The sequence below is a fragment of the Rhipicephalus microplus genome, unplaced genomic scaffold (assembly GCF_043290135.1).
Source record: "Rhipicephalus microplus isolate Deutch F79 unplaced genomic scaffold, USDA_Rmic scaffold_122, whole genome shotgun sequence".
In the NCBI taxonomy this organism is placed as follows: Eukaryota; Metazoa; Arthropoda; class Arachnida; order Ixodida; family Ixodidae; genus Rhipicephalus; species Rhipicephalus microplus.
The window spans coordinates 340649-356804 of NW_027464694.1; the positions used below are offsets into that span (position 1 = coordinate 340649).

The window sequence follows — 16156 nt, forward strand, 5'->3', positions numbered from 1 at the left end:
TCAGCGGTGCGCGCCGGTGGTGTCTGCCGAAGAGGGGCGTTGACCTCCGCGACCACCTGAGAGGAGACCGGGCGTGGTGCCCTTTCCTGCTTTCTCTTTGGTTTTCCCTTCTTTCCCCTTGGCTTTGGCAGGGAGGGTTGGAGAGTGGCGCAGAGTGTTTCCTTGCCGGGCGCCTCTGTGGTGGGGTGAGGAGGAAGGCCTGTAGAGCCCGCCTGTGGGGAGGAGGAGACTCCAGCTGTTTGCACAGACCCCGCTCCGCCATTCCCCTCCGAGCGAGAGAGGAGGGGGCCTCCTTGCCCAGCTTGTTGCTCCTCCGCTACGTCACCCGGAGTGGCAGACAGGAGGACAGCAGGAAAACTGGTTCCGCTGAGAGAGGGGGCTTGCTCGTGGGCAAGGGAAACACTGGGAGCGGCCGGGGCGCGGCCTGCCTCTGTCGTTTGACTGCTGGCTGCCTGGCTTTCCCCCCTGACGTCATCCTGGCCAGCCGAGAGTACCACAGTGGGGGTTTCCCTGTTCTCCCGAGAGGCTGAGTCAGCGGAGGGCTGCTTGGGCCTCCGTCCCCTCCTGAGCGAATCGAAGTACTCCCAGTCTATTTGGAAGCCCTGGGTGACGTCATCCTCAATGTCTGCTGTTGGCAAGGAGAGGGCGCTAGGTGGGGAGGCAAGGAGGCGGTGATTCCGCGGTATTGAGGCCGCACGCTTACGGCGGGCTCCTGTTGCTGCCAGCTTTTTCGGCTTAGGCGACCGAGTTTCCTCTGTCTCGCTCTCTGTTCCTGTGGTGGGGGAGGAGGGTGGGGTTTCGTGCTCCCACGAAGACGAGGGAGAGGAGGTGGAGGACGAGGTGGTGCTGCCTTCCTCGCTATCATGGACGTCCCGCTGGGGAGACGACAACATGGCGGCTTTGGAGCACGTGGTCGTGAGGACTACTGGCTTGAGGCCGCTTGGTGTTGGTCCACTCTTCGCAGTACGGCCGGAAGACACTGGGGCGGCTCGGCTGAGGGGCCGTGAAGTGGGAGAAGGGATCCCAGTCTTGCCGGTGGTGTGGGAGCCCTTGGCTGCCTGTAGTTTCCGAGCCCTGGTGAGAGCCGGGCTGGGGCCAGTCTGTCGGGGGGGTTTCTTTACTCCAGCTTCCTTGGATGAGGTGCCATGCATGTTGTTGATGGCCGATCTCGATCACGAGGTCGTGGAGAAGAGAAAAAAGAGGAAAAAAAAGAGAATGACAAAATAAAAAGGGGGACTACATTTTCCTTTATTCTTGAAGCCCTGAAAAGGGCTGCACACTAGGTGCTAGTCAAGAGCGCCAGAAATATAAATGAATTGGCGCACTGGTGTGCGCAAAGCTACAGATTAAAAAAAAACTGTGGAGGCGAAAAAAAACGCGACCTTCCTGCGTGGTGTCCCGCTGCTTTTCTCGTGTCCCCCCGTCTCGCCGCGCTTAAATATGAGCGAGGGGTGTTGACGAGATCAGCACAACGCGCGCGCCCCATTGGTTCGCACGGCTTCTCTCTCTCACACTCTCATCCGTTCCCCGCGAGCGGCGGCGCGCGATGGTGGCAACGGAAACCATTCGAGCACGGCTCTCATCTCAGAAGGCAGCAGCTTTCTTGTTTTCGGCAACCGGCGTCGTACCAAGCGAAAAGCAACACCATGTCCGGACGTGGCAAGGGCGGCAAGGCGAAAGGCAAGAGCAAGACCCGTTCTAGCCGCGCGGGGCTTCAGTTCCCCGTGGGCCGTATTCACCGCCTCCTACGCAAGGGAAACTACGCCGAGCGCGTCGGAGCTGGCGCTCCGGTCTACCTGGCTGCCGTACTCGAGTACCTGGCCGCCGAGGTGCTCGAGCTGGCGGGCAACGCCGCTCGTGACAACAAGAAGACCCGGATCATCCCCCGTCACTTGCAGCTCGCCATCCGCAACGACGAGGAGCTGAACAAACTGCTTTCCGGCGTCACCATCGCGCAGGGCGGTGTGTTGCCCAACATTCAAGCCGTGCTTCTTCCAAAGAAGACGGAGAAGAAGGCGTAAGCGAGCACCCCTTCCGCGCGCTCGCCGCATTCCCCAAACGGTCCTTCTAAGGACCACCCAAACAGGTGACGCGGCCGTGTTTCGCTTCGCAGTCACGATGGCTCTGTTCGTACCCTCAAGCGTGTTTGTTTTTCTATACTTTATATATATTTCCTCGCGACATCAGTTAGCCACAAGTGCGCGACGCCAAATGCTGCAAAGAAACAACCAAATCACGCAGCTCGGCACCGAAAAAGACAGAAAAGAGCATGTAAGCGTTGTCATTTCTCATTAAAAAAAAAAAAAAAAAGCTCCACACGTAACCGTCTATCCTTACGATGACACCTGAACGGGTCAGCACAGGGACAGAGTAAATTTAATACCTTTGAATAGAAAAACAAACGTAAGGTAAAAAAAAAAAGAGAGAGAGAGAGAGAGAACCCGCCGTTAGCGCATTCCATTTGGTGCTTCTAACACAATTTATTTCGTCTATCTTGCTAGGCAGCGCAGCCACTATTACACAGAACACACAACACAAGCGCTTAACTTCAACTAAACGTTTATTGCAAAAAAAAAAAAAAAATTGTCCAGAATATGGCACAAAAACTTGTTCAGCTTCAAAAGAAATGAAAGGAAATGACACGCGATGATTTCGAGTGTGTTAGTGCACTCTCTATCGCGCTCACGCGGAAAGAACTGTTTTTTGGATGGGGTGATAGAGAATAACAGACAGTAATGTGCGGGACTGGCACGTGTGCTTTTTGTTGTCTACCTTTTACTATTCTTTTTCTCTGTTCACCCCCTTTATAAACTCTGACGTTTGCAATGAAAGTTCAGTTGAAGTTAAGCGCTTGTGTTGTGAGGTCTGTGTAATAGTGGCTGCGCTTCCTAGCGAGATGGATCCTTACCAACTGGCCCGATACAATTGTTTATTTCGTCTCTCGGTAAAACTTCATCACCTCCTACGAGTGCACCCAAAAGTTGCGCCGGGGTCCAGCAGCCCAAGTCACCATGGCGTTACGCAAACAGAAGCCCTCAAAAACACCTTACAAGCGGCGGGCAAAAAGGTAAACACATAAATGAAATTGACACACCACAGGGTCGCAGCACGGCTGCTGCACACACACCGACTGAAGCTAGCCTACCTTTTCTCTGTCTACTCATAATGATACACACTTTTACCTTGAATTTGTCAAAGCTGAGCCATTTCTTCGTAATAACGACGCGCCGACGTTCCGTTCTTCCGCGCGCTAGACAACGGCAGCCACGTACGTACAAAACATGACAGCAAAAGAGGGTGCGGCCGGAGTACGTGGCCTGGAGTGGTCTCGTAGCCAAAGCAGACACGTTGGTGGTCCTGAGAAGGACCGTTTGTTGTTGCTTGCCTGTCGACCGAAGCGCAGGGAGCAGCCCAACTTAGGCGCGCTCACCGCGAATGCGCCGAGCCAGCTGGATGTCCTTTGGCATGATGGTGACGCGCTTAGCGTGGATGGCGCACAGGTTGGTGTCTTCGAAAAGACCAACGAGGTAGGCCTCGCTAGCTTCCTGTAGGGCCATCACGGCAGAACTCTGGAAACGGAGGTCCGTCTTGAAGTCCTGAGCGATTTCCCGCACCAGGCGCTGAAAGGGAAGCTTGCGGATCAGCAGTTCGGTCGACTTCTGGTATCGGCGAATTTCACGCAGGGCCACGGTTCCAGGCCTGTAACGGTGAGGTTTCTTCACCCCGCCTGTGGCAGGGGCACTCTTGCGAGCAGCCTTGGTAGCAAGCTGCTTACGCGGAGCCTTGCCTCCAGTACTCTTGCGCGCGGTTTGTTTAGTTCGGGCCATGCTGCGTGCGTCCGATCACCTCGACTGACGGAGCGAAACTGCGCTCCTGCCGGAGATCGGCAAAAGCGGCTTCGCCGCACGACCCATCTCTCTCCCTCCCATTGGCCGAAGCGTGAGAACCCGTCCGCGTGCGAGCGCGGAAGCGTACGCCAGGATGCTGGCTGGCGCTCATTTTCGGGCAACCGTGCAGTTCGCGGCTGCAAAGAGGTACACCGAAACGAAACCACTACCGCTGTACAATACAGCCTGCTGCGCATTTCTTTCGCCTTCCAGGCAACACATCAATCGACGCTGTAGCTCGTCGCTTCCCGAAGCGGCGCGACGGAGTGCGAGACGCCACCATTCACGCCAACAGCGCGCATCGCACTAGAGCGCCTCGCATCACCGAGGGCAAATGCGCACTGCCACGCCAAAAAAACTTGCTCCTTGCGTTGTCGCTTATTTGCGACCATTACGTAGATGGGCGAAGACGACGAGAGACCACCGGCAGTGTTGGTATATGCATACACGTCCGCGCAACGACAAGGAGTAAAACGCAACAAAACATTCTAACACAAACACCCCGTACATCCAACTGCCACTGAGCGCGCCTACTTGCTCAATCGCAGACAGTAACGGGACTCAATTTTATCTTCCTTTCCCTCTTAAGAATCACTCATACATACTTGCCAAACTACTAGGTGCGCTCAATGGCGGTTGGATGTACGGGGTGTTTGCGTTCGAATGTTTTGTTTCATTTTTACTCCTATTCCCTCGATATGTCGTCTCACTCTGGCTTCCCTCATGTCTCTTTCTCTACACTTTTATTCCCACCCTTTTAATCCCCCCTCACCCCCCATCCCTTGTGAGCTACCGCTGAGGTGTCGCATCCTGATGCAGACAGTTTCGGGGCTCACTTTCCTCTTCTTTTCCATCTTACACATCAGCAATCCCCCCCCCCCCCCCCAACCTCTAAGTGCTAAATATGTGGCACAAAAAGCAGGAAATGGACTCAATGAAAGGGTGAAAAATAATAATCATAATAGAAACGAAGATCAACACGCGCCTCAAAAAGCCCCATTCACTCCTCTTTCACATTTTCACGAGAAAATGAAGGTGCACACATGGAGAACAATTTTTGTTATAGGTAGGCTTTGCCTGAGCAGAACCACTGTCGTGCGCCTTGGTTACACATTCGACACGCCTCGTCCTGTGCGGAGGTGGGTGGGAAACCAAGGGTGCACTTGAAAATGCAATGCTCGTGGGTTGGTGTCGCCATCTGACGGCAGGCTCACGCGAGCGCGCCTTGCTTTCGAATTTCCCGCGCTCGAACCTCTCGCGTTTACATCATGGGCTAGTCCCCCCCCCCCCCTCTCGCGTGGGCGGCGAAGCCAGCCTCCCTAGAGTGACCACCTCTGCCGGCGAAATGGAAACACTTGTTGCGTAGCTGTCCGTCCAAGTAAAGCTTTCACAACTGCAGTGTTCGCAGCACCAGTACAGTACATGAGTGCCACTTCTATCAAGTGCAGCTTCCCTCAGCACGCTGCATGGGCAGCGCTTATTGTGTACTTGCTTCTGACTTGCGCAGAAATTCTGTTTAAACATCCCCTTCCACTTTTCTTTCTTTTTTTTGTATTTTGCAGCTCGGCAGCGCCAGGTGTGAAAAAAAAAAACAAACAAAAATTATTAGGCGTGACAATGTACACAATGTGTTATTGAATGGGGCACTTCTGAGTGCACAGCGGGCGCGGTAAACACGACCAACCTGTCACAATCAATTTTTTCATTTGTAAGTACACATCCCTTCTTCGTCTGGGTGCCCCACGGTAGAACATAGTGCGTTTTTATTTATTTTGACACAACGTGACGCGATCGTGTAGTGGGCATTCCAAAGAAAAAAGCGAGTTCGTGCTTCCTGAGCATAGTCGTGTCTCCAAGAATGCAGTGACCAGGGTAGAACGCTGCGCTCGGCTTCTTCCTTCGCGCGATAAGGTAACTAGGCGACGTTCGCTTGACGGGCCCGTTTTAGCAGCTTGGCTTGCAGGAAGGAGAGGAAGAACTCGCAGATGCGGCGATTGATTCGTGCATGCAGACCCAGGAGAAAGACGACGACGCGAACGAAATGCGGTGAACGTGACAAGTACCCAGCGCGATCAAGCTACTACTACACGAGGTGCTGCTCACCTGAGCGATGACGCAATGATATTGCAAAGAGGGACGGACGGGTATGGCGAACCGCTGGGATCACACTGCCGAAGCATCAAGTGGGTAGCCCTGAAGAGGGCTGTTGTGTTCTCGTTGGCTGGCTGCAGGCGACGCCGCTGGCTTCTTAGCCTCCGAATCCGTACAGGGTGCGGCCCTGACGCTTGAGGGCGTACACGACGTCCATGGCTGTCACGGTCTTCCTTTTGGCGTGCTCGGTGTAAGTGACGGCATCGCGGATCACGTTCTCGAGGAACACCTTGAGAACGCCGCGAGTTTCCTCGTAGATGAGGCCAGAGATGCGCTTGACACCGCCACGGCGCGCCAGACGACGGATGGCCGGCTTGGTTATGCCCTGGATGTTGTCACGCAACACCTTTCGATGACGCTTGGCGCCACCCTTCCCCAGCCCTTTGCCACCTTTGCCACGGCCAGACATGACGGCTTCCGAAGTTTCTGCTTCTGCTTCGAAACGCGCCCGGAAAGCGAATGCTCGACACGATCGAGTCGCGGTGTCGGCGCCGGCCCGCGAGACTGAGGAGGAAGGCGAACGGCGCACGCCGGTTGGTCGGCGGCCAGCTCGTCTCTCTCTCCCTCTTTTCTTCGCGAGGAGCGCGTTGGCCGCGCAGGTTGCTGCACTGACTATTTTTCTGCACTACAAGATTGAATATACACGGCAAACATGCTTTCGTTTGTTTGTTTGTTTTTAATTCTTTTCTCGTTACTGTTGCTAAGTTTCTTGCCCATTCATTCACGCACCCTTCACTGCTGCAAAATGGCGTATCAGTCGTATCAGCTGCCCCAGCGGCAAGGAGACATCAAACCGAGTAAGCGACAATTCATGTACGCGTACGTACAAGCCCAGCGGATACAACGCGTTCGCTAAAAAACGTTTCATCGTGTCCACTGAACATGACACACGCAATATTTGTCAAAACTCACAGCTGCAACAGCTCACCTGTGTGCCGCACGTAAATAAACTGCACACTTAACACTTTGCGACTACTCGTCCCCGGCGTGTGCCCCCCCCCCCTCTTTTTTTTTTCTTTTCTATGTTCTCGCTTTCTCTCTAATCACATCAATGCCTCATTTGCACGCACGAAACCCGTTTCACGGCGTCACTTTGACGCCATCCTTGTCGCCAAACCAAGGGACTAACACACGCGGTCCGGGCACGGCCTCATGGCCGGAAATTTCTAAACAAAGCGTGCTCGCGTTGTTGTGGACGCCGGCACGTGAAATTCGGCAAAGTAACAGCACCTTTGGCTGGCTACGCGTGTCTCAAATTTTACTGTGGCAGCTCCACTACATATCGCGATACGGCAGTTTCACCGAAGCCACGCAACGCGACCGCGCTCATTTCAGCATTCACGGGGACGGCAGAGAGTGAGAGCGCACCTCCTCTCGGGCGCGCCTCTCCTCCCGTAAACACGGACTGTCAAAGCGGTCCGGTCGCAGCGAAGTTTCCCCATCTCCTTGCGGGGTGGTTCAACACCTGCCCGTTTCAAGTGCACGGTTGCACTGTGAGGAACCCTGCAAGGGTCACGCAATTACAGGCAAAACAGCCCTAACTCTAAAGCGCCTTACATAGGACGAGATTGGAGCGTAAAATGCACCACCCTTTATGCATTCTTTCTTCTTTACAGCGTTGGAAGAGTGTTCGTTCGCTGCATGTTTTACGCATGCGTACTTTCGCTTACATAATACCTTCGGAGGCTGACAACCTGTTAAGTAATCTATCAACGACTATCCGGACGGCATCAGCTGTGCAAAGAAGATTTGCAGTTGGCCTTCCAGAGCCGTCCAGAGCACACAAAGTAGGTCTACACATCGTGGCAACCAATATTTCGAAAAAAGTGAATTGCGTAGTATTATAAAGAATACAACTTTCAGAATGAGCAAAACTGCTTGGTTTGACCAAAGTACAAAGAGGTGCGATTTATACCACATCGATCCATTTATTGAATTAAAAATTACGCTGGCATTAGATAGAATATCGGAAACTCTAATTGACCGATTGAGGCTAGGCACGGCATACACAAAAACATTTGTTTTTTTTTTTTTCTTTGCACAGACACGGCAGAGCTGAAAGTCCCGAATGCGAATGCGGATTGATAGATGAAGACGTATGTCACCTTCTCGTAGACTGTCCACATCACGAGACGCCGTCTTAAGTCCGAACAGTTGGCATTAGACCGCAGACCGTTTAACATGAAGAAACTTCTGGGTCCGTGGCCTACTCGAGTTTTACAGTCGCACGCTTTAAAAGCATCAACACGTTCTTTACAAGACAGCGGGATTGCTGATAAGTATTAAGAAATAACGAACTTTCATTTGTAACAAATGTACTTATTATGTACAGTATCACGTGACTCTCATCATGTGTGTGTTGTGAAATGAATGACGTGTCGACAATTATGTACACACGAGCGAATGCATCTTTATACGGACCAGACGTGTGCTCTACTGTTTTGTGCTGGTGGACCGAATATTATCGAGGGACATTATATCAGAGACTTCATTCATTGACTTTCGAACATTTACTTACCATTGTGTTCTGATATGTGCGTATAAGTGTAAGTGTGTCTTTGCATATCTCTGCCCGAGTTTTCTACTTTCCATGCACTGCTTTGTACGTTTTGCTTCAAGATACGTGTTCAAGTTTAACTCAACGGCCAAGGAGTAGCCGGCGCCATAATGGTGCGCCGACATCTCCTTACATATCATATCAATAAGAAAAAAAGATGCGCGCCAATGCCCATCTATTGTATTCCCTTCTCACGTGCCCCAATACCAAACTGCGCGTGCCATTTCTGTGGTGCAAGTGTGTTTAAGTAGTCGCAGTTTCATCTTTCACAATCATGAGGGTTCCCATATTGAAAGTATTCCTTCCCCGAACTTGTGGCAGGGACGCACGATGCGAAATTACAAAATGATCGCGCTTGAAAGCTTCATACAAATGCACTGTCGACCCGCCGAACATAGTCAGTAATCTAAAACAAAGCGGAAATAAACGGTGCGTCCGCTCATTCATTTAAGGTAAGTTTCCCACCACATTCCGAATGGAACGTACCACTCATTTGTGCCTAGCACAGGCGCATTTGTTCTTTCGAAGAGAACACAGTGTTCCGCTACACCGTGTGATTATGTAAACGTCAAGCCGAGCAGTGTCGTTTGCTGGCCGGCCTGGCTATGTTTCTTTCGGCGACGCGCAAACGGAGCACTCGGTGCGAAAACGGGAAATGCCCATACCTCGTGTCGACCGCCTTTCTTTACTGGATTTCGTACTTCTTTGTGCACTATATAAATCACCTGCGTGGTACCCCTGTCATGCGTACGCACAGTTTTGTTTTTTCCTTCACTCGGGCTGTCGATACTTTGCTTTCGGACAATAATTAGCATGCAGTCCGCCGCCACGCTTTTCTGCTTCTACAGCTATTGTCACATGCGTCTATATATTTCTCCCCTATCTTTTCTTGCATCAATGCTTCCGCACATTTTTCACCGCGCCACGCACTTTAAGCTACATTCACTCCTCCTACAGTCTCGAAACGGGCCTGCCCTGCGCTCTCAAGAAATAAATGCCCCAATTTCGTAAACAAATGAATGGCGTGGCAGAGAAGGAACTCTGCGCTGTCTGATGAATGTGGCTGTACCCTTCACATCGGGCGGCAGCTATCACCACCTAGCCATAATGCTGACCTAACAAACAGCTACATTTATCTTGTTTTTTTTCTCTCTTTAAATAGTGAAGTATAGGACCGCGGTGCTTTGCAGTGAATGGTTTAGTTTTCACTCTTGCCTTGACTTTAGCCACCAATAAGATAACCACCTTCTAGTTAATTCTACCCGCCTAAAGTCTATTTTGCCCTCCCCCGTCTCTAAACCCCGGTGCTTTTGAAAAACTCTGCGCCATCATTCTAAACTATAAGGTGAAGCCCTTTACATAGCATTATCAAGTGTTCGGCAGTTTCCTTCTCTCCGCATGCACTGCATACCGTGTATACCCCTTCATATTTGGCCCGACATGTCGGAGTTGCTCGGGCAAGCGCTGACGCGAGTTTCCTATTCTATCATTTCCCAAGAGCTGAACACACTCGAGTTCATGTTACCTTTTTTTGAGAGAAGCGGCCACCTTCCCCCTGTTTTTTTTTTTTTTTTTTAATTACCACGCTCCTGGTTTTGTTTTCCCTCCATTACCGTACTTGTGGCACTTTTCTCCGCGCACTCGGTCTTCTCTAATTTACCTGTTCAACCTCCCCGAGCACACACGTCGAGCGCGGCACACCAACGCTCCTGCTAGCGGTGTTCAACAGAGAGAAGAGGATGGATTCGGAGCCGAATCTCTCAGCACAACCCCTATGCCGACGCAGACAATTTGGGTGGCTCTGAGAAGAGCCGTTGATTTGTCGTTGCTCGCTGTGGCCCACGACGCACGCCTACTTGGAGCTGGTGTACTTGGTGACGGCTTTTGTACCCTCGGACACCGCGTGCTTGGCCAGCTCTCCGGGCAGCAGCAGGCGCACCGCGGTCTGGATCTCCCGGCTCGTGATGGTCGAGCGCTTGTTGTAGTGAGCAAGGCGTGACGACTCGGCGGCGATACGCTCGAAGATGTCGTTCACGAAGCTGTTCATGATGGACATGGCCTTGCTGGAGACACCAGTGTCGGGGTGCACCTGCTTCAGCACCTTATAGATGTAGATGGAGAAGCTCTCCTTCCTGCGGCGCTTCTTCTTCTTCTTGTCCGTGGCGCGCACATTCTTCTGCGCCTTGCCGGCCTTCTTGACGGCTTTGCCAGACGGTTGGGGAGGCATGATTTCACACAACACGCACGCGAGACCAGAGTCGAATGCGCGTGTCCCCCCGTCTCGCCGCGCTTAAATATGAGCGAGGGGTGTTGACGAGATCAGCACAACGCGCGCGCCCCATTGGTTCGCACGGCTTCTCTCTCTCACACTCTCATCCGTTCCCCGCGAGCGGCGGCGCGCGATGGTGGCAACGGAAACCATTCGAGCACGGCTCTCATCTCAGAAGGCAGCAGCTTTCTTGTTTTCGGCAACCGGCGTCGTACCAAGCGAAAAGCAACACCATGTCCGGACGTGGCAAGGGCGGCAAGGCGAAAGGCAAGAGCAAGACCCGTTCTAGCCGCGCGGGGCTTCAGTTCCCCGTGGGCCGTATTCACCGCCTCCTACGCAAGGGAAACTACGCCGAGCGCGTCGGAGCTGGCGCTCCGGTCTACCTGGCTGCCGTACTCGAGTACCTGGCCGCCGAGGTGCTCGAGCTGGCGGGCAACGCCGCTCGTGACAACAAGAAGACCCGGATCATCCCCCGTCACTTGCAGCTCGCCATCCGCAACGACGAGGAGCTGAACAAACTGCTTTCCGGCGTCACCATCGCGCAGGGCGGTGTGTTGCCCAACATTCAAGCCGTGCTTCTTCCAAAGAAGACGGAGAAGAAGGCGTAAGCGAGCACCCCTTCCGCGCGCTCGCCGCATTCCCCAAACGGTCCTTCTAAGGACCACCCAAACAGGTGACGCGGCCGTGTTTCGCTTCGCAGTCACGATGGCTCTGTTCGTACCCTCAAGCGTGTTTGTTTTTCTATACTTTATATATATTTCCTCGCGACATCAGTTAGCCACAAGTGCGCGACGCCAAATGCTGCAAAGAGACAACCAAATCACGCAGCTCGGCACCGAAAAAGACAGAAAAGAGCATGTAAGCGTTGTCATTTCTCATTAAAAAAAAAAAAAAAAAAGCTCCACACGTAACCGTCTATCCTTACGATGACACCTGAACGGGTCAGCACAGGGACAGAGTAAATTTAATACCTTTGAATAGAAAAACAAACGTAAGGTAAAAAAAAAGAGAGAGAGAGAGAGAGAGAACCCGCCGTTAGCGCATTCCATTTGGTGCTTCTAACACAATTTATTTCGTCTATCTTGCTAGGCAGCGCAGCCACTATTACACAGAACACACAACACAAGCGCTTAACTTCAACTAAACGTTTATTGCAAAAAAAAAAAAAAAAATTGTCCAGAATATGGCACAAAAACTTGTTCAGCTTCAAAAGAAATGAAAGGAAATGACACGCGATGATTTCGAGTGTGTTAGTGCACTCTCTATCGCGCTCACGCGGAAAGAACTGTTTTTTGGATGGGGTGATAGAGAATAACAGACAGTAATGTGCGGGACTGGCACGTGTGCTTTTTGTTGTCTACCTTTTACTATTCTTTTTCTCTGTTCACCCCCTTTATAAACTCTGACGTTTGCAATGAAAGTTCAGTTGAAGTTAAGCGCTTGTGTTGTGAGGTCTGTGTAATAGTGGCTGCGCTTCCTAGCGAGATGGATCCTTACCAACTGGCCCGATACAATTGTTTATTTCGTCTCTCGGTAAAACTTCATCACCTCCTACGAGTGCACCCAAAAGTTGCGCCGGGGTCCAGCAGCCCAAGTCACCATGGCGTTACGCAAACAGAAGCCCTCAAAAACACCTTACAAGCGGCGGGCAAAAAGGTAAACACATAAATGAAATTGACACACCACAGGGTCGCAGCACGGCTGCTGCACACACACCGACTGAAGCTAGCCTACCTTTTCTCTGTCTACTCATAATGATACACACTTTTACCTTGAATTTGTCAAAGCTGAGCCATTTCTTCGTAATAACGACGCGCCGACGTTCCGTTCTTCCGCGCGCTAGACAACGGCAGCCACGTACGTACAAAACATGACAGCAAAAGAGGGTGCGGCCGGAGTACGTGGCCTGGAGTGGTCTCGTAGCCAAAGCAGACACGTTGGTGGTCCTGAGAAGGACCGTTTGTTGTTGCTTGCCTGTCGACCGAAGCGCAGGGAGCAGCCCAACTTAGGCGCGCTCACCGCGAATGCGCCGAGCCAGCTGGATGTCCTTTGGCATGATGGTGACGCGCTTAGCGTGGATGGCGCACAGGTTGGTGTCTTCGAAAAGACCAACGAGGTAGGCCTCGCTAGCTTCCTGTAGGGCCATCACGGCAGAACTCTGGAAACGGAGGTCCGTCTTGAAGTCCTGAGCGATTTCCCGCACCAGGCGCTGAAAGGGAAGCTTGCGGATCAGCAGTTCGGTCGACTTCTGGTATCGGCGAATTTCACGCAGGGCCACGGTTCCAGGCCTGTAACGGTGAGGTTTCTTCACCCCGCCTGTGGCAGGGGCACTCTTGCGAGCAGCCTTGGTAGCAAGCTGCTTACGCGGAGCCTTGCCTCCAGTACTCTTGCGCGCGGTTTGTTTAGTTCGGGCCATGCTGCGTGCGTCCGATCACCTCGACTGACGGAGCGAAACTGCGCTCCTGCCGGAGATCGGCAAAAGCGGCTTCGCCGCACGACCCATCTCTCTCCCTCCCATTGGCCGAAGCGTGAGAACCCGTCCGCGTGCGAGCGCGGAAGCGTACGCCAGGATGCTGGCTGGCGCTCATTTTCGGGCAACCGTGCAGTTCGCGGCTGCAAAGAGGTACACCGAAACGAAACCACTACCGCTGTACAATACAGCCTGCTGCGCATTTCTTTCGCCTTCCAGGCAACACATCAATCGACGCTGTAGCTCGTCGCTTCCCGAAGCGGCGCGACGGAGTGCGAGACGCCACCATTCACGCCAACAGCGCGCATCGCACTAGAGCGCCTCGCATCACCGAGGGCAAATGCGCACTGCCACGCCAAAAAAACTTGCTCCTTGCGTTGTCGCTTATTTGCGACCATTACGTAGATGGGCGAAGACGACGAGAGACCACCGGCAGTGTTGGTATATGCATACACGTCCGCGCAACGACAAGGAGTAAAACGCAACAAAACATTCTAACACAAACACCCCGTACATCCAACTGCCACTGAGCGCGCCTACTTGCTCAATCGCAGACAGTAACGGGACTCAATTTTATCTTCCTTTCCCTCTTAAGAATCACTCATACATACTTGCCAAACTACTAGGTGCGCTCAATGGCGGTTGGATGTACGGGGTGTTTGCGTTCGAATGTTTTGTTTCATTTTTACTCCTATTCCCTCGATATGTCGTCTCACTCTGGCTTCCCTCATGTCTCTTTCTCTACACTTTTATTCCCACCCTTTTAATCCCCCCTCACCCCCCATCCCTTGTGAGCTACCGCTGAGGTGTCGCATCCTGATGCAGACAGTTTCGGGGCTCACTTTCCTCTTCTTTTCCATCTTACACATCAGCAATCCCCCCCCCCCCCCCAACCTCTAAGTGCTAAATATGTGGCACAAAAAGCAGGAAATGGACTCAATGAAAGGGTGAAAAATAATAATCATAATAGAAACGAAGATCAACACGCGCCTCAAAAAGCCCCATTCACTCCTCTTTCACATTTTCACGAGAAAATGAAGGTACACACATGGAGAACAATTTTTGTTATAGGTAGGCTTTGCCTGAGCAGAACCACTGTCGTGCGCCTTGGTTACACATTCGACACGCCTCGTCCTGTGCGGAGGTGGGTGGGAAACCAAGGGTGCACTTGAAAATGCAATGCTCGTGGGTTGGTGTCGCCATCTGACGGCAGGCTCACGCGAGCGCGCCTTGCTTTCGAATTTCCCGCGCTCGAACCTCTCGCGTTTACATCATGGGCTAGTCCCCCCCCCCCCCTCTCGCGTGGGCGGCGAAGCCAGCCTCCCTAGAGTGACCACCTCTGCCGGCGAAATGGAAACACTTGTTGCGTAGCTGTCCGTCCAAGTAAAGCTTTCACAACTGCAGTGTTCGCAGCACCAGTACAGTACATGAGTGCCACTTCTATCAAGTGCAGCTTCCCTCAGCACGCTGCATGGGCAGCGCTTATTGTGTACTTGCTTCTGACTTGCGCAGAAATTCTGTTTAAACATCCCCTTCCACTTTTCTTTCTTTTTTTTTTGTATTTTGCAGCTCGGCAGCGCCAGGTGTGAAAAAAAAAAACAAACAAAAATTATTAGGCGTGACAATGTACACAATGTGTTATTGAATGGGGCACTTCTGAGTGCACAGCGGGCGCGGTAAACACGACCAACCTGTCACAATCAATTTTTTCATTTGTAAGTACACATCCCTTCTTCGTCTGGGTGCCCCACGGTAGAACATAGTGCGTTTTTATTTATTTTGACACAACGTGACGCGATCGTGTAGTGGGCATTCCAAAGAAAAAAGCGAGTTCGTGCTTCCTGAGCATAGTCGTGTCTCCAAGAATGCAGTGACCAGGGTAGAACGCTGCGCTCGGCTTCTTCCTTCGCGCGATAAGGTAACTAGGCGACGTTCGCTTGACGGGCCCGTTTTAGCAGCTTGGCTTGCAGGAAGGAGAGGAAGAACTCGCAGATGCGGCGATTGATTCGTGCATGCAGACCCAGGAGAAAGACGACGACGCGAACGAAATGCGGTGAACGTGACAAGTACCCAGCGCGATCAAGCTACTACTACACGAGGTGCTGCTCACCTGAGCGATGACGCAATGATATTGCAAAGAGGGACGGACGGGTATGGCGAACCGCTGGGATCACACTGCCGAAGCATCAAGTGGGTAGCCCTGAAGAGGGCTGTTGTGTTCTCGTTGGCTGGCTGCAGGCGACGCCGCTGGCTTCTTAGCCTCCGAATCCGTACAGGGTGCGGCCCTGACGCTTGAGGGCGTACACGACGTCCATGGCTGTCACGGTCTTCCTTTTGGCGTGCTCGGTGTAAGTGACGGCATCGCGGATCACGTTCTCGAGGAACACCTTGAGAACGCCGCGAGTTTCCTCGTAGATGAGGCCAGAGATGCGCTTGACACCGCCACGGCGCGCCAGACGACGGATGGCCGGCTTGGTTATGCCCTGGATGTTGTCACGCAACACCTTTCGATGACGCTTGGCGCCACCCTTCCCCAGCCCTTTGCCACCTTTGCCACGGCCAGACATGACGGCTTCCGAAGTTTCTGCTTCTGCTTCGAAACGCGCCCGGAAAGCGAATGGTGGTGGTAGTGATTAGAATGAAGAGGAAAAAGGCACCTAATTTCTGTCTGCCTTCAGGCGACACGGCGCAGTGCCTTATAGGGGTGGGGTGAAGGAGGGATAAAAAGAATAGAAGGAAAGTAGAAGCAGAAGAAGACAGCCAACGAGAGGAAAAAGAAGGAGATAGGAAAGTGGGGATCCGGTCGAAGCAGTCCAAGGGCG

At 52.6% G+C, this 16156-nt stretch overlaps 1 protein-coding gene across 1 annotated transcript in view; it reads left to right on the plus strand.

Annotated features, from left to right (window-relative positions):
- The first annotated feature begins 1158 nt into the window (after window positions 1-1158).
- LOC142790719 (uncharacterized) overlaps window positions 1159-16156 on the plus strand; it is a 47408-nt gene continuing 32410 nt past the window's right edge. Inside the window, exon 1 of the mRNA XM_075885333.1 lies at window positions 1159-1179. Coding sequence (XP_075741448.1) covers window positions 1159-1179 — 21 coding nt within the window. The remainder of the gene's footprint in view (window positions 1180-16156) is intronic.